A 24,895-nucleotide genomic window follows, 5' to 3' on the forward strand; every position below is an offset into this window, starting at 1 on the left:
GGCATTTGAGCTTAGGAAGCTAATAAGTGTCTCACGGTGTTCCTTGACTTGTTCCTTTGGACACAACTAGAAGGGCTGTACATTCGCTCAGTTGCAACCTAGTATCGCAATTGGCTTGCTCAGTTTCTTTTGCATACTCAAAAAAGTCAGGCTTAAACAGCTGAACAGTTAAGCTCATTGAAGACAAGCAAATGTGTCTTGAAATCAGACAGCTAAATATCTCTCTGTCTTGCACTGTGCATCAAAATAGATATTTCCACATTTCTGCTGTCCCATATTTCTTTTCCAAATAATTTGTATATGCAAAAACAGGCCTGCAAAATTAAAAGCAACTTCTGAAATTTGCCCAAGGCTGGTTTAATTGTGTTTTGTTCCCAGGAGTCCACAGATCAAAAAGCAGGGCTGTAGACTTACGTCGTGTTGACTCTTGGGAATGTTTTTTTTTGCTGAGGTTCCACTATACTGTTCAGCTTGGCATCGCAGCCCTTACTGTGGTGAACAGGGCTATGGCAGCTTCTGGCTCTGAATAACAACCCAGAAATACTGACCTAATATGGAAGTTGCCTGCTGCTTCTGTGACAGAGGATGTTCCCTCTTTCCTGTCATGGCGAAAATGTTCTAGTCTGATGGCAAGATACAACCCATATGCATCTGCTTTTGAATAGTAGAAAGAATGCATTATTCAAACTGTTTTCTGTTTCCCCCTGTTCTCTCCCACTTCAAAGACAGATTTCCAGAGAGGATTTACTGTAATGCACTGCTGTTTCTGCCCATTTCTGGATCTTTAATTTTGTTGGGGTTTTTTTGCATGTTTGAGGCCATGTTTTGATTTCTGATTTCCTAGATGCCTCGTGAATTATACATCATGATAACTGTTGATTTCCACTTCCTTGTGAAGCTCCTGCTGGGACTGGTTGTTCAGCACTGACCCCAATGTGCATGGCTGTCTTCACATGTTGGTGAAAGTATCAAATGCTCTGGGTCCAGCAACATGCTTCACATGGAGACCAAGCAGGGGTGCCTTCCACTGCAGCTGTAGGCCGTTCTGCCCAAGACACATGCTGATGTGTCTGTCGTTGTGCTAACGTAGCCAGCTCCATAACATACATGTTTGAGGCAGTTCAAAATTCAGTGTGACGTTGTAAAGACAATGTTGCTAAAATATCTAGTTTTAAATCAGGTTTTAACTCAAGATGGTTTAATGTCACAGTACATATGTACATCTGTGTGTGTCTATTAAAGGAACGGAGTTGCTCAGTAAACAGAATTTTCCCAAAAGACTGTAGAGGGCAGTGGTGGTTCCAGTTATGGAGGGATTGATTATATTTTGGTGGTGGTGGTTTGTTTTGTTTCTTTTTTTCTCTTTTATTTTTTATAAAGATACTCCTTTGGAGCTTCAAACAGTCAACTTTCCAAACTTGCTTTTGGTGTGGAAGGATAACGAAACATTAGGTTCAAATGTTCACTTAGTTCCTTGCAAAAAAAAAGAAAAGAAAACTTCTCTCAGTTTCACTTGGGTGTAGTCATCCAAGAGAAACTTCCTGGAGAAATGAAGCATTTAACGTTTAGCATTTGTGCTGTGTTCGGCTGAAAAGAAGAGTCCCCTGTTTGACCACATCTTCCTGTGTAGTTGGGACTCTTTGATTTCCAAAAAGAAAGAATAATTGTGATCATTGTTTATTTAATATACAGATGGAGCAGTGTTTGAATAAAATAATCTGTCATGGTGACAGATAAAGACTACATGAAAGTCTTTTTTATGTATATAAATATGTTTATAATTATATATATATGAGAAAGATGTTTTTCTGACCTTTATGGAAATTCTGATGTTCCATTTTCTAAGCCCCGAGTCCTATATTTGTGCATTTATGAATCCAGCGGTTGTCCTGAGTCTCAAGTCTTGTCTCAGAATGCGCTGGCACAGGTCACTGTGGGAGGCAGCCTGCCCAATGAATCAGTCCTGCTTGTGGGAGAGATGCTTTCTGTTTCACATTCTCCTGGGCCAAAGTACTAAAGAGATGAACTATTCTGATAAAATTCCAGTCTATGATAGTGGTGCTGAAGACTTACTTTCTCATGATCTCCATGCTATCTGGGGTATCTGTGGTCTGTCTGATCCTTCAAGGCTGGTGTTGGACAGACCTTTTCATAGAGGTGAATTGGAGTTGGAGGTTAAAAGAAGGTCTGAAAGAGGATTTTACAGTTGCAGCCCCAAGACTTGTATTGCTCCCATTTTGTCCAAACCAGATGCAGGAAGCACGTGTGCCTGCATTACATAAACACAGCTTGGTAGAGATACAGTAGTAGTGTTTCTCTCTCACCACAGAGACTGTTAATTTTAAAGTTCAAATCCTATTTTGGTTACTCTGATGCTTAGAAAAGGGACAGGTGACTTCAGTATTCATAGAGAGAAAGAGTAATTTGGCTTAAATCCTTTCCAATGTCAGAGGAGCTTTCACCCAATCTTCCCTTTTCCTCCAAATACATTTACTTAAGTAAATTTGAAGTAACTAACAGATCCTTCAGATTTGCTGAACTGTTCCTTGTTCAAGCGAGGGGCTTTCCCAGTCTCATATCGAACCTGTGGGTGAGCCAGGAGTTCCTGCAGTAAAGCAGGAGTCCTCTGTTGACCCAGACAATACCTTACTTGCTGTGTTGAATATCCTGTAGTGCCAGGAACTTTGGCGTTCATTTACTTCTTGAAGCTGTGAAACTGAAATTGAAACCAAGGATGGTTTGAGTTTGGGTTTTGCCCAAACCAGTAATAATCCCTTGTTCTGTATCATCTTTACAGAAACCATCTAGCGATTGGGTCATTGAAGGGACCTGCATGTGATGACTGTTCAGTCCAAAGGGCTGGTTAGATGGCAGGGTGTGAAGCATCAGCTCTCTCTGGTTGGCTGGTCCATCAGTTGCTGCACAGCTTCTTTCAGGTTTCAAGCATCATTTGAACTATTTCTACAGTAGCAGCAAACAACAGCAGAAGATACTAACCTGGTTTTGTATTTGAGGCTTACAAATTGTAGCATAGCTTGTACAGACTTCAAGGAAGATACTCTTTTAAGTCTTTGGTTTTTATAGGAAATGGTTTTGGGAGGTTGTTCCTAAAGTTCAGTGCTGTTAGCACAATGTGGTATTTATATTGTACTGCAGCTTAACGAGTATTAGAGATGAAAGATAGAGAAGGGCAAAGGAGCACTAAGTTAGAGCAGTGCCTACAAAACAAATAACCAGTAAGTATGCTGTTTTGTTTGGCTCATTTGTATGTATATGGCTGAATCAAGAAAACATACTTTATACGGAACAGAAGAGACCTAATGTGCTGTTTATTGACACACGCACCAGGTCGGTGGTAGTAAAAACACATGAAACAGTGTAATTAGCTTTCACGTTAACAACAGGATTTAATGGGTGTTTATTGTCCACAGAGTGGTATTTAGAAAAACTTCCCCATAGATTTGCTATGATTAAATTGCCTCCCATAGCTCTGTGGAATAGTATGCATGTTATGCTTGTGAACAGAGAATTTCTTTGCATTCCAGAGGTAATTTTTAGGAATTCTCTGTTGGCTAAAATCATGGAAAATCCATGGCTCTCTCATGACCTGGAGAGTACTGCCTTTTTTTTTGCATGTTACTCACAGGGCGAAAGTTATTCTGTATCTTACGTGTTCTTACACTGTAAGGCTAGCAGAAGGCTTTTGCCCATCTACTCCAATCTGCTGTTAGTTGCAGGTTACGGGGTTTTGTCCATTTTGCCATTAAAGCTAGTAACTGGTGTCTGAGCAAAGCATCCTTTGGAAAATATCAAGGGATGGAAAAATCTGTTATTTACTTCAGTACCTTGTTTGAGAGTTCCTCACGTTCCCATCTGTTTGTGCCTAAACTGTCATTTGACTTTGTCTGCATGTTTGTCTCTCAGTGCCTTGACGTTTGAATCTATATAGTTTAAAACTTAGAAGAACATTTGGATAAAAATCTAAAATAGAAGCCTGTGGCCAAAAATGTGTCCTAATTTTCCAGAGTTTTAAATCCATGATCGTGCTATTTTGCAAAATCCCATCTATTACCACTTGTCACATTATAGTGTCTCTCTGGGAGAACACCCACATGGTGTGTAATTCCTCTCAGCTGGGTGATTTTTCCCTCAGAGAGAGGCCAGAAACTGTGACCACTGTCAAGTATCATTTGCAAGTATCAAGCTTTCTTGTCAGTCCAACTCCAATTTTATCTTTTATCTCCAAAAGATCCTAATTTTGATCTTGCAAAATTTGGGTGTGAGTGGCTTATTTCCCCTTTGCTAAGTGATCAAAGAGCCTCACAGAGATCGTATGCTTCTGCAGATCCTCAGGCCAGAAGTAATCTTGCTAATTGTGACCAAGTGGCAGAAAGCAACTGTTGATGGAAGGTGGAAAACATTTAGATAATTTTGCAGCTGCTGAGGTTTTTGTCATTACACAGGCAGTCTTCCTTGAGGTGCTGCAATGCCAGCAAGCTCCCAGCTTGGCCTCTAGAGACTGGGTCAGAGCCTCCTGTGGAACTAGACAGTGCCAGAGCAAGGAACTCTACCTTCTCCATCGCAATGCTGCTTCTTCAGACAAGGGATGCAGTGAATCCTTTGCTTTTTACAGGGAAATCTCAAGCTGTTGTGCCTGTTTATCAGCTGGACTGTTGGCTGCACGCTGCTTTCAATGGGAAGTTGTGAAGTGAAGGTGGTGCTGAGCTCAGAGGTATTGCATGCCTAGGCTGCAGCCTGGGCACAGCTCAAAGCCAGCGGTGTGCTGGCAAGACCCTGTGGCTCTCATGTTCTGCCATCCCAGCTTAAAATGGGACAAAGCGGGGTTTATCTGTCTGTAAACAGACACAGAAACCTGTGCTTAGGCAAGTGAGGTTCCTAATGACCAGCATGGGGATCATGTAAGTCCGAACAAGAAAGCATAAATTTGCATTTTAATAGTAAAACGCTGTTCTTAATGCAATCCTTTCAAGAGGATTAGGTTTTATTTCTGGTAAGCTGTACTGCACACTGTTTATTTGTGTAGAAGCTTTTTTGTTACAGTAATTTTAAAGTGTCCTGTAGCAACAATTAATATGACTGGCTCTGATTCTATAAATTAGGAGCTTTGAATTTGCCTCCTTTCAGAATTTTAAAAAGCGAGTGAAGAATTTGATTCAGAACATCACTGTGCTGGATATATTACAAGTATATAAAAGATCTGTGTGTTTGTATAAATGCAATATATAAAGGCAGCATTTGCACATATAAAATGTGAATATACTGACTTACTGCCACTTGCGTGTTGTCCCTACAAGTCACCTATCAGTTAATTCTCATGACTTCCAATGATATTGGCTAATTGTCTTAGTTAAGTAGCAGCATCTGACACTAAGCACAAATTAAGTGCATTTCAAAGATGTGAGGAGTTTTCAGCACTGAAGTTCTTCATTCTGCCAGATGGCCCCAAACATTTATTGCCTCTGGCAGCTGCTTTTGAGTATTTTTCTATTGGGCTTAAACCACGACACTGCTGCACATTTCATTTTTCCTAAGTTCGTATGATTGGATTAAGGCTATTACTTCCAGTGATTTTTATCTCATTTAAACAGTGGATATTTTTTTGTTCAGTTCTGATTAGCATGGAAAGGAGTCTTGTGTTTTCTGTAGCAGCAGTCAACACAAATTGATTTTATGTAATGTCTTGATTTTATATAGTAGCACACAGAATTTATTTCTGGATAGTCAATGCCTTAAAAGCTTTCAGAAATGTAATAGACTCTGCACTTGGATCCTGATGAGACTAGAATCAAAGCATGTTAAATAGTTTGTATTGCAAAGGGATTTATATGCAGTTCTTTCTAGCTCAACAGGTTATTCCATATTCATGTCTGACATGCTTCGGACAGAGCTTTGATCACCTCTTCTTATTGCCTGGCATAACATAAATGTGTTAGTGTTACTGGAGGTTTCTTGTTCAGTATGATCAGTGAAGAGGTCTGGTATATTCATCGTTAACATTCAGAAGATATTCTTGGTGTTTTAATAGTGAATTCTTAATCCTTTATAGGGAGGTCAGATTCCATCCTACATTATTTGCCCCCTACATTTCTGTGATATTACAGCAAAAGTCTTCATGTGCCCTGGGGCATTCCTGTGCTGCAGCCTTTCTCAATGAGGAAGCTTTAAAAACCTATTAATTTCACAGGAAAGGATTTACTGTATCACCTGAGAGACGTTTCACTTGGAGTATACAGTAAGAGACGTGGCTGCTCCTTTTTGTATCTTAATTGGTTTTTGTAACAAAGTAATTTTGTCTCCTTTGCAGGCAACTGCAGCAACAGCAAGCAGAGCTTGAAGTACATCAAAGAGATGGGCTGTCATCCTATGACTTATCTCAGGTGAAATCTCTCAAGTTTTTATTTTTGTGCCTCTGATCTTTTAAAACAAAGCAGTCTTAGTTTTCAGAAAAACTGAAAATACTTTGTGACTATCCTTGAATTCCTTCTCATCAAATATGATGGAGGGAATTACCTTCCTCTGTGTATCTCAACAGGTGCCTGTTCCAAGTATACCAGCTAATGTTCACGAGGGTGGAAAGTCTGTGGAAAAGCCTGATGCTATCTTCTCCCAAGAGAGAGATCCTAGATTTGCTGAGATGTTTGCTGGAATAACTGCTTGTAAGTAAATGTGTCTGATGTTTAGTCTTTAACACTGCTAAACCTGTTACATGATGTGGAACACAGCTTCACAGAGTTTCCGGGGATTGAAGAGAGCCTCCAACATGGCAGAGAAATTTCCAGCAACATCAGCCTTCAGGACATTTTCTAGAATTTACCTTTAGTTGATATTTCCCCTAAAGATGGTGAGGGGTAAATTCAATGAGGGGAAGACAGCTTTGCTGTCATCAGAGCTACCTATTTTCGATTCTCTTTTTCACAGGGACACCTTTAGCAGTGTTTGTAGATACTAAACATTCTGAGCAGAACTTGCCATTTCTAAGTACGTATTTTCTTGGACAGCAGATGTGAGTTCATCTCTAAAATAGGCATGGATTAAGAAAGTTACCATGTAGTTTTAAGATAGTTTTTTTTATCATACCATCAGCTTTTACATTGATGCGTTCAGAGACACATGCTGCTTAAAGCGTAATAATATACCTGATTTCTGGTCAGATTGGACACCTCCAGTCACATTACCTGTGAGTAAGGCCTTGCTTTTTTTCCTACAACTTCTAAACTTGTTGCCAAGTTCTTGTAAGAGTGATAAAGAGTCTCAGAAATAGTATGTTCTTCTATGGTTTGTGAAAATATAGAAGTCCTTACTGAGTGTCCCAACCAATGTGTTTCCTAGCCCTGTTCTAAGAGATAGCAGCCAACTTGTCAGTGGGACAGACATAGCTGACTCAAAGTAGCCCCAGCCTATGCTGCTGTTGTCCTGACAGACGGAAGTCATTGAGAAGACTGGCAGCTGAAGGGGTCATCTGAGATGTATCTGTAGGAAACCAGGCTTGTTAATTCCACTGCTCGTGGAAGAACTCATAAATTGTTTATTGTTCTTAACTGTCCTCACTGAAAAAGAGAAGTTTTTACATTTGTTTTAAATAAATCAACGTGCAAGTGTCACGCAGTGCATGAAGGAAGTGACCCACAGGGTTTGACTCCAGGGGTGTTGGAAGATGACCTCACTGCATTGGTTTTTTATATCTGGATTCGCCTTTCCAAATGGAGAGGGCAATGTAACTGCAGAACAAACTTGATATTCTGTCCTCCTGTTGCTAGGACTTCTCTGTTATTTTTGTTCATCCTTGTCTGTCTACTCTAACAGTGAAGTCAACAACTGAGGCCATAAAAGGGGTCCATTAGAAGGTAGCAAGAGTCCAGCCCTAAACACCAGAACATGTTTTTCCAAGCAAGAACATCTTGCTTTTTGGCTGCCTTATTGGCTCTTTTTCAGCCACCTCTCAACTGTTTGTGGGTAGGGGTTAGGGTTAAGGGTCTGTCAAGCTGTGAGGTAGCTGGGAGGTTATATACTTGAAAATGCCATTTCTCTTTTCACTCTTATCAATTTACAGGATATGCTTTCTTTGGGACATTCAGCCTGTCTGAATTTCTCATGGGACCTGTGATCAAGGTCTTCTCTGAATGATAAAAACGGATGGTTCACAGTTAGAGATGAGATACATTGGCCAAAACCAATATTGACAAACCTGCATGCTGCCTGCAAGACATTTGCATTATGTTGATACCTGATCTCATTCTCTGCTACATTCTGTAAAAATACAGGTTTGCCATGGGGAGATTGTTGCCATGTTTTTAGTTATGTGGCCACACATAATTGAAAAACAAAAGTGGGGAGAGGAAGCCTGGCTTCACCAATTGATGCAAGTGCCTAGAAGCACAGGATGATGTGGTTCTTACAGAGATCTACTTTCTAAAGGCAGATACACTGGTCCTGCTGGGAGAAGGGCATATCATTAACCAGTACAGTGATGGGGTTTAGAGAGAAACAGGTCTAAGAATGCAGGTAAAGCACCAAAACAAAATAGATTTTCAATGTTGTACCAAGGGTGAGAGCAGAGAATTAGTGTGTAAAGGCCTGCGTGGGAATACAGCTGGGAGAGGTGTGGGCCAGATTCAGAGGCTAAAGAGCATTCAGGGTAACTCAGGAGAGAGATTTCAAAGCCAATTTAGCTGCTCACGATTAGTTTAGCTGTTCCCTTTGTCCTGGCCTCATCCTGCAGCACAGACCCTGGAAGCTGCCATGACAACTCTGCTCCACTTGAGGAATTCCAGTTCATTTAGTGCATTCTCAATTTTGCTGGTGAGTTGTTCTCAAATATCTGCAGTACCCGCAGGATTTTGGCTCAGTCTCTTCCAACCCTGAGAGTTTGGTATCCCTGTAAAGAAGGTTGGCCTTAGAAAGTGGCACATCTTCCATTCTCAATTATTCCTATTACCTACACAACCTTATCTGGACCTTGTCCCCATTTCTCCTTTGTTTTCTCATATGAGAGCATAGGTCTGCAGCCCAGACTGTGTCTGTGCTGGGCAGTGTGTAGATAGTGAGGAATTTCTACAGATTTCCCTATGAGAGGAAAAGCAGTGACAGCTTGCTTTAGTGGCCTACACACTCCTCCAAGGCTCCTGGGAGGTAATTTGAGGTAACTTCTTTCTTTCAGAAGATGAGCTTAGATTCTTGTTAGGAACATAACATAAGAAGAACTTAGGCACAGTGAAGAGCTGTTGTGTGTTGGGAGGCCTTTGGTGAGCCATGCTAACAAGGTCTCTAAAAGCTAGGGAAAACTAAAATATACTCTTATTACTTGTGAGTTGAATGGGCCTTTTGTCCAGGAGAGCATCTTGTCAAATGAGTGGGAAGGTGGGAAGCTGGAAAGAGCAAAGGGAAAAATGAGGAGGCAGACTTGATTTCTAGGCCTATCAGAGGTGTGTAGCAACAAATGCACTTGGAAGTAATAAGGTAAGATGGGGAAGTTGAATAAAGGCTGCTGAGGCAGACCTTCAAATGATTTTCAGAGAAGTAGTAGTAGTGAGGTTTCCCTGGCCTTTGGGATAATCCAGTGCCGGTTAAATTAAGGGACCAAATGGCACTGTTCACCCAATATCATTTCTTTCAATTAGAGACTGATCTCCAGTTGCCACATTAAGAGTGGACTATAAAAGTTAATGGCATCTCCATGTGTGTGTTATTCACTACGCTAGTCTGTCTTGCACCCCCCTGAGATGCTTGCATCCTGTTTCATGGCTCCCTCGAGCCACATAGAGGACATCATAATCCATAAGAGACCAGTGTTTTGCATTGCCCCAGCTCAAGTGGGCAGGTTTTGGAGACACTCAGACCCCGTAACAGTGGAGGGCTTCTTGTGGTGCCAGAAACATACCCTCACCTGAGGCCATCCCCAGGTAGACACAGAGGCACATGTGCATCAGATCTTCTTCATACCAGGCTTGTTTCATGTGGCATTTCCCCTGGGCAGACATCCCATCTTTCTTCCAGAAAATCTTTGTTCCCCTTTTTATCCTGTAGCTGGACCCATGCCCCCATCACTCCCTACCTCAGCCAGAGCCACTCTGTCTCACATTACCCCTCCTGCATACATCGTCAGGAGCAGTTTCCAGCAGGCACAGAGAAAGTCTGTGCTGTGTGACCAGAGGGCACATACCAGTGGTATGTTCTTTGCAAACAATGGTATTAATGAGGTACATCCTGAGAAGAGGGTATGAAGTACACACAAACCAGCTGTGCCTCTTGTTTCCTACTTAATTGTCATATAGCCCTTTTTTGTCACTCCTAATATGTTCCACAGGACTTCTTCATTAAGCTTTAAGTGGCAAAGAAAACTTCCTGATGCATATATATATATACACATATTGCAATTCTCATTATATAATTTTGCCTTCATTTTCTCATCCTCTGAACTTTTTTTCTGTGATTTGTTTTTCTTCTGTAGCAGATAAAAAAATGATGGCCTCAGCATCAACAGCAGGAAACCAGCAGCTTTACTCACAAGGAAGCCCATTTCAGCCAGGACATTCAGGAAAGACTTTCAGGTACTGTAGTCCAGATCCTAAACATACCAGTTTCTGTCTGAGAGTTGGGAGCTGTTGCCTTTTTATCTCCTGGAAACAAAAGCAACCTAAGATGCAGAGGCTTTCTTTACACGAATGAGGTTTGGTTTGTGTACTCTTTTGTCCTATGTGGTACCTCAGCACTTGGGCTAGGCTTACAAGCTGAGATGGCCTTGATATCTCTCTTAAAAATACTTGTTGCTGTGATGATGTAATTGAAAAAAGCTAAGAACCATCAACAAATCACAAAGGGAAATAAATGTGAGAGGTGATGGGGCAGGCTCAGATCTGAGCAACATTCAACCAAGCTAGGTTGGTGCAAAGTTTTGTTTTGCACTTAGAGCTGTCAGTACTTCTGCAGGCTGACTTGAAGAGCATCATTAAAGGGAACAGAAGATGCTTCATCCATAGTCCTTGGTGAGAGAACAGAGACATGAGCAGTTTTCTGAGGCAGCTTCCAGATGCACATAAGGTGGTGGTTTGTCATTTTTCAAGGCATTTTTGAGTTACTCAGAGTGCATGTTGTTGCCTACCAGCTGCCAATACAGATTTGCCTCATCTGAAGTTTGAGAGTTTGCCTTCATTTCCAGTGAATTTTTGAGAGTGATTATATTTACCTTGGTGCCTTTCCTATCACCATTCTGGGACTGTCACACTGGAGTTTCGTCCTTCTGTTTTAGGTTGTGAAGGTGAAGGAACAGCCATTTAGAGGCTGTCATTTCCAGGAATTAGAACAAATCTGCAAATGATAATTTTATTTAAACCCATGTGTCCTTAAAGTTGCTAATAACCTCAGTGGGGAGAAATAAAATCCCCATGCATGTGTTTTGTCAGAGTAAAACGAAGAATGACTTAGGGGGGAATATGACAGTAAATTAAAATGTCTTTTAATTGGATATTGTATATTGCTGGATGGTTGGCTTGCCATCATGGGGTTTTGTGTGGTTTTTTTTCGTTTCCTTTGTTAATTCCTGATCTTTAACACTAGCTTTTTTCCCACTGCTGTTCTATTACATCAAATAATGACACATCTGCCAGCATTTCCACCCTTGGTGAACTGTCCTCCTTGAATCCTCTCCAGCCTGGTCCATTCTAACAGCCTTTAGGCACTATTTTACAGGCTCCTGGTTTCAAAGTACATGGGCCAAATACAGTCCAAGCCCCTGCAATGGTGGGACTTGCCAGTCCAGCTGGGCAGGTGCTGGCAGTGGGGGCAGCCCTTCCCAGCAGCTGTTGTGTGTGTCTCAGTTCAGCCAGATTTAGATGGACCTTCTGGTCCACGTTTGCCTCTTCAGAGATTCTGTAGTAGTGAAAAATAAAATAAAAAATTTTTAAAAATCCCAACTAACAGAAAACAAACTCTACAAAGAATTTCTAAACACATACTTTGCTTTTCAGCAGCTTAAGAAAGAGAGAATAGCAAGTCCCATATTCAAATGCCTGCCACGTTTTGCTTACCACTCTGGGAGGGCTTTTGTCAGCCTTCTCAGAGGATTCAGATTCCTGCTTCCTCTCTGCTCAGCCTTGTTTACTTCTTTTCTCAATCTGCTCTCTTCTTTCTCTGTAAGACTGTGAAAATAGGCAATAGGGAAGGGACTGGAGAAAAGAATGATCTGTTTCAGTTGATGCACAAGAGCATTTTTATATGTTGTGTCTTCATTTATATTAATTTATGTATTTATAGATGACATGTAAAATAATGACTGTATAATTTAATATATGAAATATAGAAAAGTGTGTTGACAGTGTGTGGTTACATAGATTCAGTTGTTCTAGATTTTCATGAGAATAAGTACTAAAGTGGAGCAGTCCTTCATAAAATTGTCTTACTTCAGAATTTCTGGGAAATTTCTCTGTAGTGAAATTCATTGATTAGGAAACAGATAACATACAAATGAGTTCCTTTGGAAATACCTTTTTTTTTAAATTCCAGAGCTATTACAATACCTTAAGTTTCTGTCTTGATGATTCTTTTGCCTGGGTATATAACTGCATGCTGCTCTTTAGCATCAGTTGGTGAAAAAAGGAATTAAAAGCTCAGATCTTTAATATATAACACATGCTTCTTCATTTCCCAGGCAGAAAACAGATAAAGAAGTGCTTATAGGTATCATCTTTTTGTGCATCTTCATTTAGTATAGCATTTAAGCAAATGCTTAAATTGAGTTTAAGCACTAATTTAAAATTCAGTACCTGACTGAATACTCTCTACAACCAGGTTTTTTTTAATGTATTAGGTATTAAACTAGTATGGAGCTAAGTTTTATGCACCGTGTGTCAGACTGATTTTATTCTTGCAAGCCCTTTCAAAGAGATTGCTGAAGTCTAATTCAAAATAATTTTGCCCTCTGTGTCTATTTGACTGACATTTTAGAATGCCAGTGTGGGTCATAGTTTTGTGATGGTTTTAAGTCATTTTTTTATCAAGACATATTGAACAATTAGTTTTAATGTGATTATCAAAATTTCCATGTGTGGAATATTACTCGTGCACTGGGAATATAACTTACAAATGAGGCACTGTTTCTGTTCCTTTAGTTCATCTGTGGTACATGTGCCTGGTGTGAACGACATCCAGTCTTCTTCTTCAACAGGCCAGAATCTGACACAGATATCTCGCCAGCTAAATCAGAGTCAGGTTGCCTGGACAGGAAATCGCCCACCATTTCCAGGACAGGTATTGATTAAAGGTGTTTTATTTTCATGGTCATTAAAGATTTCCAATCTCTGTGCTTTTTACAAAAGAGCTAGTAGACCCCACTTGTAATATGATTTAATGTACTTTGTCATTATCATTTATGGTTGGAGAGAAATAGATTCCCCTACTTCTGTTCCTTGGCAGGCTATAATAATTTAAGACAGCTGTCCTGTGTGTAATTGCATTTAGTTTGTAATAGTGTCCATAATAGTGGCAGTCACTATGCTGACATAAGTCCCAGTGGCAGGTCTCAGTCTTGCACTTACATGTGCACTGAATGAAGCGAAAGAGGACAGCTGTTTTCCTTTAGTATTAAGGCTGTGATAATCTTTTCTTGGATCAGGACCTTGCGCCCAGCAATATTACCCACAGTCTGCAGAGTTATCAGAAAGGGGCACGTACAAATCCAGGCAAGAATTCAGAGCAGAAGCTACTTAGCCTGATGAGCACGTCCACCAGCTCCCTCTGTACCCACACCTCTGTACCTGGGTGGTTCCCATCCAGCTTCAAGGACTCGTGTGTGTCTAAGTGGTGTAACTAGTCACTGACTGTTTCCCCTTGGATTATGGGGGCTTCATTTTGCTCCCTGTCTTCCAGGGGATAATAGCTTCACTTGAGTGCATTGATTGCCAGTAACAGTGCACAACATTAGAAGCATCCAGGGACCTAATCACCTTTAATTTCTGCTTGTGGAATTGGTTAGGCAATGAGTTTTTCTTGGAGCTGTTGGATTTGTTCAGGATGCAGAAAATGGTTTATAAGCAGTTTCTGTCTGTAGCCTTAAATGTTGCTGTAGCACATGACTTTGGATGAGACATGTCACCTCCCTTAGTGTACATGTTGTACATGTTTCAAAGCGGCCTGCAGTGTTTAATCATTTGTGTAACATTCTTGGAGATCATATGACAAAGCCATTATGTAGATTAAAATGGTAGCAAGTTGGTTTTTAATACCTTTGACTCAGCTCCCCAGTTAAAGCAACACGAGTCTGTTCCTACTCTGCTCCCAGGACTGGCGAGTCTCTCACTCACTCCCAAACCTTTTACAAGGCAACATAATTGCTGCCTGTACTTAGGCAGAGAGATAAAGCATCTTATTAGTTTTGGAACATCTTTGACCATTTACTCCAAGCACTGGAGACTCTGGTCATCTGAGAACTGTATATATTCTGTAACACATTCAGATAACCATGAATTTACTGTGGCAGTGCAAAATCAAAACACTTGGCAAATAAAGGTGAATTCTTTATACCTGTTCAGTTTGAGATTAGAAGAAAATCATAGCTCTGATACTGAGTATGTGTGAGTTAATAAGGAGGAGAGCTCTGTCTTAGTTTATAGTCTGTTGTGTTCCTTCTGCAGCAATGAGTTGGCTTTGACAGAAATGAAATATGGCTGAGACAGAAATATCACGGCTATTTGCATCTGCAGAGTTTCTGTAGTCTTTGCTTTGCACTGTTAAAAAGTGAGTCTGCTATGCTGTTCCTCCTCAGCAAATTCCATCGCAGTCTGGCAAGGCTCAGTCATCTCCCTTTGGGATTGGAACAAGTCACAGCTACCCACCTGATCCGTCGTCGTACAGCCCCCTTTCCAGCCCGGCCACCTCTTCTCCAAGTGGCAATGCCTACTCAAGCTTAGCAAACCGAAGTGCAGGGTTTGGTAAGTTTTAAATGACCTAACACAGAAGTGCATATAAAAATGAAACTCCTCAGCATTAACTTCATTAACAATCCTCCAACCTTTCTTCTGGTGGGTTGGTTGGGAAGCCCAGGTAGGGAAAGGGTTTTGCATTCTGCTGTTGAGCGTAGTGGACAGACATGACCTGTTCCCTCCTTGCTGCATCTCCTCCATGGAACACACTTCAGGATATTGTGTTATTTTATGGTATGAGGGAACCATCTTTCTTTTTCCCCAGTAAATGGCGACATGAATGATTCAGAAGTTGCTTACATCAGTAGTTACCTGTCCTGTCAAATTGTGGTCAGCAGGTTCAATTTCTTTTTACTTTTGAGGAGAACTCTTAAATGCCACATATGGACATTCTCTTAATTTTTTCTACTTCTCTGACTGCATTGCAGTGTTCTTCTGCTCAGAGGTGGCTTGTTGAAGTTTGGCTGGAGATAGTTTTTTTTTGGATTTCCCTGTGCTACTAACCTCATCAGTGTAGGTGCCATGTTTTGAAATGGTTTTCTTTTCCTATTACATGCTAATTTAGTGGCTTTCAGACTGTGACCCAGTGGCTGACCCCTTGGTAAGTTTTCTGCACTCCACCAGCAGAATAATATTCAAGAGTAAAAAATAATATGAATCCGTCAGTGGTAAACAGACATGAAAAATGTTGCTGGTGGGTAATAACGTGCCATTCCAAACAGCATAGGTAGCAGTGTGCTAATGTGTGTCATTTTTCTCTTGTTCCTTGAGAATAAAATGGGTACAGACCTGTTGCAGATCAGCCTCACCGAGTGCAGACCTGCGCTGCTTAGAAAAGGTGCATCGAAACAGCTCTTCCCACAGGGCATTATTCATGCCTCCATTTCCATTTGCACCAGGCTTTGTACATTTGTTTATGAGACAGCCTTGTATTTCAAGCCTAAGCTACTTGGCAAGAACTCTTTCACCTAATGAGAAACATTTCCTGACCTACATCAGTTTGGATACTATTAATAACTCAGCCTTCACAGAGACGAATGTCTTGAACCTCCGGCTGGCAGTAACTGTTTTGCTGAAAAGCAGCATCGTTTGCCTCACTGAGTTAATTTCAATGTGTTGTTCTGAGAAAAAAATAACTTGCAGCTTTCTTTTAAAGGGTAACTTAGATGGATTTTATTTTGTCCCATAAAATGACTGCAGGGTTTCTGAGTCAGCTGAATTATTGCTTGTGGTAACGTCAGTGAGGGAAGAACTGTAATTATCCACTTCAGATGTGATAGAAATACATCACTACAGCCTGTTCGCTTTCCTGTAACATGTTTGCTTTATTTGTCTTGCATGGTTTTGCTGGTAGCCACAAGTATTGGATTAAGCATGTGTTTCTGTATTTTCTGAAGCCATGATTATGAGTAGTGATTGATTTGGTATGATTGAGTCTGGTTATCAGAGACCTGACACGGCACACGTGTGGATGTTTGGCACAGGAAATTTGGCATCTTTGGCAGAGGGCATTGATAACTGGGGAGAGCCAGATCTACCCAGCTTAGTTCTCTGCAGGGAGGGGAAAATGGGCAAAAATAGCAGGAGTAGTTAGAAGGAAAATGTTCAGAGAAAAAGCATAAGCCTGGTAGGAAGCTTTCTAAAATGTTAATTCTTAGAAGGAGATATTGTAAAAAATTGAAGGAAAATTATCCAGAAATTTTATATATTTGGGAATAGTCTATAGAAATGGAGGGCAATATGAATCCTGCCTATGTGTGACCTGTGACTGTACTCATGAAAACAGTATGTGTAATAGGTGTAAAATGTGTGTGGCATCCTGTTTGGTTTTTTTTTCTAGTAGACTATTTAGAGGAAATGCATCTCCCTGAAGTCATCAGTTTAAGTGTATTTACCATAACACCTTGCTGTTCATGTTACTCTGTGACATTTAAATGGCCTCAGACTTTTAAGATGCCATCACCATATGAACAGGATAGTAATTTGCTATAAGCTGCATGTTAAAGAAATCGTTTTTCAGTGTTAATATTGGAGGACGTGGTAGACCAAAAGCAACGCTGCATTTAATACAACAGTGTCTGCATTTAGCACAGCAAGGCTGTTTGCCTGTTGATCTTACTGGTTTTACATCTGCTTACAAAAATCTTAGTTCTGCTTACATATTTCCTAGCTGAGTAGGTAACTGTGCACCCACTGCTCTACAAGAATGTGTGTTTCAAAAAGAAAGAGCATTCAGATGACGCAGTTTGGTATTTAAGTAAAAAGGCATGTAAGCAGGGGAGATGCTTTGAAAATTGTTTTCCATTGCCTGGCTTACAGTGTCACTGTGTGTTTTGCTGTGAGCAATTCACCTGCCATGCCTGTACAGCCACAGCAATGAGCTTTGCTCTTAGGTTGACCCCCACCGTGCAATTCAGGGCTGAAACTGGTTTAGGGCTTCCACCCTGCAGGGGCTGGGTGTCACTTGGGATCTGTTTTCTAAAGTGATATGCGAACACAGGCATTGATGAATGAAGCCTCAAAAGCAGGTGGGAGTTCTGAAGGAGCTGCTCTCTGACTTCTGCCCTTTCTTTCCCCATCCAGCTGAAGGTGGCCAGAGCAGTGGCCAGTTCCAGGGGAGACCTTCTGAAGTCTGGTCCCAGTGGCAGAGCCAACATCACAACCAGCAAAGCAGCGACCAGCATTCACACCCCCAGCCCAGCCAGACTGAGGTGTTCCAGGTGAGGAGAGTTCAGTGAGCCCAGAGTCCCTCTGACAACAGCTCAAAGCTGAGCTGAAGAACTCTGGCCCTCAAAGATCAGGCTGCTAGCAGGGCTTGGAGCAAGTACCTCTTGGCTATATGATGCCACAGGTTGGCACTGCTATTAGCTGGCATTAACTACAGCTGAGATGGTTTTGTTTTCTGCAGAAGAACAGCATCTTTGCTGATGTAAAATGCTGTTTTCCCTTCTCTTTGTACCCTGTACTTAGGATTTATGTGTTTTGCAGGGAAGCAATGAAATAGTCCCAAGTAGAGTGTCTTTCTTATCCTGGTGCTGGCCTCTGAAATCCCAGACAAGTCCAATTAGACATCAGTGTAATTTTCTTTGATGATTCAAGCAGGAAAGGAGTCTGATACTGCATAGAAGATAGTGGCCAATACTTTTTTAAGGTTAAAGGCAGTTCGATATCAGATAGCTGGTAAAAAATCCTCTTCGACTACCTGATTTTTTTAATATTAAGAATAACTCGGGACCTTCACTATGGATGGAGTAAGACTTCCTAAGTTAACTAATAAGGCCTCTATGCTTGTATAACTTGTTTTTAAATTAGATCAAAAAGGCAGTTTGCAAGAAAACAGTGCAGATAAATGCAGAAACAACAATTCAAGCCCCAAGCAAGGTTTGAAGTGGGGCACCTCATTATCTTTTAGAAAGTAAATTCACCTGCAAGACCGGGCTCATGCTTAGTCACTCACAGGAATGCTGCAGGAGAGACATTAACCTGGAAATATTCCTGTGTGAGCAAACCATTGCTTCACAGAGGAACAAATAGCATTACTACATCTGGAGTAACTACCTGTCTGCATGCTCTTACCCCATGGCCCAGGCAGGAGTAATCTATGGCATCCCTCTCTGTTAGCAAAGTTTAATGGCTTTGCACATACTTTAACCCAAAAGCGTATTCAGGGTAATTCCATGGAGCCGATGGCTCACAGAGATATGGGGCTCCAAGCAGCAACTTTGTGTCCCAGCAAATGTCTTATGGAATTAGTGGGAAGGAGGGACAAGGGAGAAATGGAGAACTGGGCTCGCCTGCAGAGCTCTTAGAGGACTGTGCATTTGGAGAGAATTAGGACAATAGCAGGATGTGATGGGTAACCTAGATGAGCCCAGTTAAAATGCTTCCAAGAAGTTGCTTGCATTGTTTGTGCCTGAAGCCAACTCTGGGTTTGCTGGACATAAAGGGAGAGGCAAACTCAAGAGGGGAGCTACCCTGCTGGGTCTGTACCTGAGGTGACCTTGCTGCAGAGGCTCCAGCAGCAGGAATGTCTTTAAAGATGGAAGTGTAAATAGGTGAGGGCAGCTACAACTTCCCCTTGGCTGGGAAGGAATGTGGAAAAACTTAAAATAAGTGCAAATTTTGGTCAGAAAATGAAGGCTGAGAAACTGCCAGCTGTGTTCACAGCCTCTTTCACTATCATCGACAGGGATGCTGAAGAGATCTCAGATGGATTCTAATCTATCTTATTCTGGGGTAACTTATCAGTACAAAGCAGTTCACAGTAGTTATTCCTTCACAGAGCCAACCCTGTGAGCTTTCTTATTTGCTCTTTAGGTTTTGTTTTATTGTAAGGATAATGAGCCATCCCTGCAGAACTTGGCTTTGCAGTAGGAGCTTGTTATTGTAAGGACTGACAGGAAAGGCAAGCATAAGCTCCGGTTTTCTCAGCAAGGGATATCTTTTCCCTGTGGCTTCAGTCTCCAGCTGAGAGGAAAGGTTGAGTATTTTTTGAAGCCTCCTGCAGGGACCTCACTTGGCTCAAGACACGTGGGAGCAATTACCATGAAATCCCATTTCTCCCGAGAAGTTCCTGGTATTTCCTTTGCCTCTGCACGTTCATGAAGGTTGCTTGGGCATCTTGTTAGTGGGGGTGGATGTCCAGTCTAGTGTTCCTCAGGACTAAGAGCAGTAATACATTCACTGACTTGCTGGTGAGCAGGTTATACCCCCCCCCCCCCCCCAACTTATACATGCTTTCTGTGCAGGAGTGTGTGAGATGTTTAATACCTCCCATATAGCAAAAAGAGAGGTTTTTTTTCTCTCCATATGTAGCTACCTATTCCAAAGGGAGCTGTTTCAGCATGGGAGGAGTATGTGGCAGCTCAAATGTGCCTTATTTAGAGGAGCAATCCAAAACTTCTGTCTTGTTAAAGTCCCACCTCCTGTTCAGAAACACTTCAGCAAAACATAAGTAGCACACAGGCCTTAGCCTACCCCCCTGCACAGGTCTGGTTTTCACCTTGTTTATCTAAACTTGTTTTTTTCTGGTTTTACATTGAAAAGATGAACAGGAAACAGTCTGTGTCTGGATAACATGTCAGGAAGTGACACTTCACTTTGATTTTTCCTTATCATGCAGGACATGCTGCCAATGCCAGGGGATCCAACGCAGGGTACTGGCAATTACAACATTGAAGATTTTGCTGACCTGGGCATGTTTCCACCATTTTCGGAGTAGCTTGCAAAGCAGGAATGGAAGTTCTTCTCCAAGGCCATTTCAAGTGTAATTTTGGCTCTGCTTTTTCTGTGTTGCATTTCTATAGAAGCTACTAAACCAGAAGACGCATTTCTCATGTTTTGGATAGTGGTGTAGGGCTTGCTCTCTCCTCCTTAGGGTGCATCAGTGCCAGCAGAGGAGCTCCAGCACTTATTGGTGTTCATTGACAGCTCCTTTATTATTATTTTATTGTCATCTACCTCAGAGATGAAAAACTTTGCTTGATTTAAGAAAAAAAAATCTCTGAGTCTTAAATATTTGAATGTGAATGATACCTAATATTTCCTTTGAATGGTAATTTTTAAATAGATAATGAAGTAATAAAGACTAACAAAGAAAAGGTAAGGTAATTTCGTGTTACAGTGCCTACCGCTCAATTCCAATGCCTTGCTTTAAGCTTAAGTTTGTGGAAGCAGACACAATATTCTGTTTTCTTTTTCTTGTAGTTTTTAGGTCACTTTGAATGTGAGATTAAGCAACATAACGTAGGCCTGTCTCGCTGAAGATTCAGCTCTGCCTTTTCTAACTTAAACTTGAATGTGTGTACATTTTGGTACTTTATGTATATCTTGTGCTGTATGAAGTGATTTCCTGTACTGGTTTCTTTTGCTTTTACAAAGGGTCCGTTCTGGAGTGCACTGAAAAGTTTGCTTATACACATGGAGGATTTAGGTATCATGGGAGTCTCCATCACTTAACATAGGTGTTCTTGCTTTTAATTCAGGTGGTTCTCTATTCAGAACAAACATTAACTTACATAAGCTATTAGTCTGGTTTTGCACTGAATCAAGGCCTATAACTCTCTGCTTTTCTCACTGGCTGCTTTAATTTCTATTGTTCTTGCTTTCCCAAAAATATCGCCTCATAAAAAATGACTGTAAAGACGTCGAGATTGCATTTTCTATATTTGGTGCATTTCCTTACTGTGAAGTACTTTTTTATACTGTGAAACCTCACATTTTAACAGTGCAAGGTGGTGGCCTATTACTAGGAAATCATTTGCTGCCAGCAGTGAGATGGTTTTGTAGTGTATAATTTTTTTAGAGTGAGTTGGTAATAGATATCAGTTGGACTATTGTCCACTGCGTTCACAGAGATAACTTGAATTTTTGCTTGGATTCCCAAGCAATCCCTTCTGTTTAGCCCTGTTAATCCTATTCTGTTAAATACGGGATTTTCAGTTTACCAAGTATGTTGAGGACTCTTGGCTATTCTGAATGCTGTATGCTTTTTCTGCAGGGTAGGTTAATCACCTTCCTCTTGGATGAGTCACCCACCATATGTCTTCATCAGAAATGAGGTAGAAAGTTTTTTATTCAGTATTTCATATGCATGGTAAGTTACAGAGGTTGGGTTCTAAGGTCAGCATTTTTATCCAGATCATTTCTTCTGGGATGGGAGGAGAAGGAATTGTTCACGATGGAACCCGGAGTTCCCACATGCAGGTTGTTCATAACCTTTGAGGTTGGACAGTGGCAGCCAGCCTTTGCAGAGGAGGAAGGGGACAGCTGCCCTCTGCCTTTCCGTATTCAGGGACCATCACAGACCTTGAAACATCAACCCAGGGCATAGCCCCCATTTAGAAGGTCTCAATGTCCACAGCAATTCTTAGACCTCACAGCACTAGGATCTGCCATCTCATAGCTCCTCTTGAATTCTGGGGTGCCTCCAAGGGGAGGCACTGTGCACATCACACAGTCCATCTTGTCAGGATAATGCCTTGGAAAGCAGGCAGGCCTCTGTCCCACAGCCTGCTCTGCTCACACAGGTTTCATGCTGGCAAGCAATGCAGGTGGCTGGGCTGCAGCAAACATGACCCAGGGACGTGGCTTTAACAGCCATATCGTGATGTTCCCATCTGGCTTTGCTTTCCTGACCTTCTCTGAGAAGAGCATGCAGGTTTCAGTATCCAGGAAGAGTCCTTCCTACTGTTTCATGTGCTAAATCTGGTACCGATCTCTTACCCTGTGGGCTGAGACTAGAGACTCTTTATGTTTCTAGATACAGTACTGGAGAGGCCTCAGATCTCCTGGTCTGTACTTGCCTCTCCCGAATCACACTGAGAACAAAAATCCATATATCTCTTCTCTGCCAGAGACTGGGAAAATACCTTCTTAGGTGAGCAAGCCATGCACTACTCTTTTAAATCCATGCATGTTTATTCTCTTGGAGCCCTCTCCCTTTCGCATTCACGATGAATGACTGCTCATTGAATCAGATGGGCAAAGCTCTACTATCCCAGAATGAAATTCATTGACCTCTGTAAATGGTGCCTATATGCTGCACTAGCTGAGCAAGGTGGTCAGCATCTGTACAATGGAGCATGCTTTTGAAAGGGGCTGATTGCCAGGAAGAAAGCAGTAGAGGAGCAGTTTGTATCTCTGCACAGGAGATGCTTGACATGATGTAAATGTCACTTCTTCTAAAATGTTTAAAAATATTTCTCCATAAAGTGGAAAATTATTTGAAAAAAGTGCTGCTCTTCTTTTATTTTACCCAACAAACTGCTGTAAGTGTAGTTACAATATACTTTGTTCCTGAATTCAATCTAAAAATAAGGTTTTTAAAGTAATTTTCTGTATCCTAGCATCAGCGATGCTATCTCTTCCTCAGTGTGTCATGATTTTTATACTACTGTAGAAGGCTTCTCATGTACAGCAGTTGGTTGTGCAGTTAGAAGTGCACTGTTAGAATTTCAAGCACATCTCTTTTTTGGTTTTGTTTTTTTAAATACAGTATTAGTTTTTTAAAGCCAATACGCCTGGGGCATCAGAGCATGGACTGCTGCTCGCCTTGTAGACCACTCCTGCCTTTCTGGTTGGGAAAGGGGATGGCTACTCCATTAAGGTGCAGTCCAGATAGTGCCAGGTTTGGGTTTTCCCTCTGAGCCATTATCATCTGCCACCAGCGCTAGTGCTTTCTTCGTGGCATTTCCGCCTTCCTTGCCTTCCCTCCCATTCCCAGCCATCCCATCTCCGCAGCACTTTCCCGTGCCCCAATGGGAGGTGTTGTGGTGCCATTCCCGAGCCAGCGAGGAGGGAGCACTTAACAAGCTTCAGGAGTTTGGCAACTCTGTGCTTCTGACCGAGCAAATGAGCAAGTTCAGCGTTTGCTACCGCTGCTGGGCAGCCCGCGCTGCCCTCGCCATGTGCTGCTGTCGTGTCAGTGGCTTGCTCCTCTGAAACAGCCTCATCCCAGGTTTTGTGGCCAAAACAAGCTGTGTAGCGTTGGCTGTGCTGTATCTTTTTATCACGTGTTTGGTTAGTGAAGCAACTTATTTATCCTATAGCTGAAGTTATAAAGTGCATTTGGAATGCTAGCGTTCTTATCACGTGCCGTTGGTGTAGCTTTGCTGACACTGGGGCTGCCGGTTTCCAGAATTACACAGGTGGTGGACTTCTTGTTTCTTTTGTGTTTTTTAAGCTGGAAATAAAGCTGTCACTCCTGATCGAGCTGTGTTGCGAACATGGTGTTTCCTGACACTGGATCTTTTGGGTTTTAAGCTGGTGAAGCAAGAAACTGCAAATAGTAATGGTCTGGGTGAGTTATTTCAGTGCCCCGCAGGCATGTAGGCTGAGAAGATTTTAGATACTAAAATACTTGCATTAGTTTATTCAGACAAGCAATCCTGTTTAACAAGAGGGACTCCATCACATTACCTGTTACAAGTGCTACTGGCAGTACCTATGGTGATGCTTTAACCAGATAGTTCCATTTGTAGCTTTGTTGCCTTTTTTGTTGTTTTGAAGTACAGTATGAAACTGTAAATACTTCTTGCAGTACTGCCTTTTTAACTCTTAATTACTTTGGGCACAGTGTTAAATAGTGTTGGATTTACCCAATTGCTATGACATATATTTTTATACATAGGTGTACTCTTTCTTCGAGAATAATACAGCCATTTTGTCATTAATGCCTTATCAGTGTCATACTGCTGTTGCTCTTTGTTTGCAAGGTATCGAGTGAACTAATTCCTACTTCAGATATTTTCTTGGCAGTGCTCAAGTTTGGCTTCGGGTGATTTTTTTGCCAGAGTCCCATTTTTCACAGTTGTTGGCTGTGAGGAGAATGTGGACTTGGTTTTGTTTCTGTTAAAGGAGCAAAGAAAAGGTGATGGCATCTAATTGTCTTTAGAAGGTCAGTCTTTTCCTGCTCTAAACCGGAGTGCATTTCATGGAACTGATGACTGCGGCACTGATTACTTTGTGTAGATTAATGGTCTTTAAAAAGAAAAAAGAAAATAGAGAAAAGAAAAAAAAAGAAAAATAAAACAACTCCAAAAATGGGCTTCTGTCATTGTTAGGCACTTGGTTACGTATCTGTTTAAACTCTTCATATTGATGTGAAATTGTGCTGTGGATAAAGTGTATTTTGTACTTCTGAATGTTCTATATTTATGACTAACAAGTACAGAATCAGTTGTGTGTATGTATAACTAATAACTGCCTTTTTAAATTTCATTAAAATAAAGATGTCATGAGGTGTTGTTAATCCCTGTCTTTGTGTAAATAAGTAAGATACGCTGTTGGGAACGGTCAGGTAGGAAATAACCCTGAATCTTAAGATTCATGCCAAATATCAGAAGATTAAGCATTGATCTTTGTAATCTCTTCCTATGCTGTGTGCTCATGGATGGGAAGTTCCCCTTTTATCTGTCTTGTGCAAAGGCCATCCAGAGGGAATGGGAGATCTCAGCTTTTAG

At 41.4% G+C, this 24,895-nt stretch overlaps 1 protein-coding gene across 5 annotated transcripts in view; it reads left to right on the forward strand.

The window, feature by feature from the left end:
* The window catches only part of ARNT2 (aryl hydrocarbon receptor nuclear translocator 2), a 104,739-nt gene extending 80,055 nt beyond the window's left edge, over positions 1–24,684 (forward strand). For 4 of the 5 annotated variants that reach the window (XM_061446806.1, XM_061446811.1, XM_061446809.1 and 1 more), the window contains 7 exons: positions 6,326–6,398; positions 6,554–6,677; positions 10,469–10,568; positions 13,125–13,263; positions 14,777–14,942; positions 17,517–17,653; positions 20,056–24,684. In XM_061446806.1, the coding sequence (XP_061302790.1) occupies positions 6,326–6,398; positions 6,554–6,677; positions 10,469–10,568; positions 13,125–13,263; positions 14,777–14,942; positions 17,517–17,653; positions 20,056–20,154 (838 nt within the window). In that variant the 3' untranslated portion in view covers positions 20,155–24,684. The remainder of the gene's footprint in view (positions 1–6,325; positions 6,399–6,553; positions 6,678–10,468; positions 10,569–13,124; positions 13,264–14,776; positions 14,943–17,516; positions 17,654–20,055) is intronic. The other variant, XM_061446807.1, reaches the window with a different exon arrangement.
* Positions 24,685–24,895: the final 211 nt, after the last annotated feature.

This window comes from Pezoporus flaviventris, unplaced genomic scaffold (genome assembly GCF_033815535.1).
Source record: "Pezoporus flaviventris isolate CSIRO_AGI_PZ_B2104156 unplaced genomic scaffold, CSIRO_AGI_Pfla_v1 ptg000006l, whole genome shotgun sequence".
Taxonomy (NCBI): domain Eukaryota; kingdom Metazoa; phylum Chordata; class Aves; order Psittaciformes; family Psittacidae; genus Pezoporus; species Pezoporus flaviventris.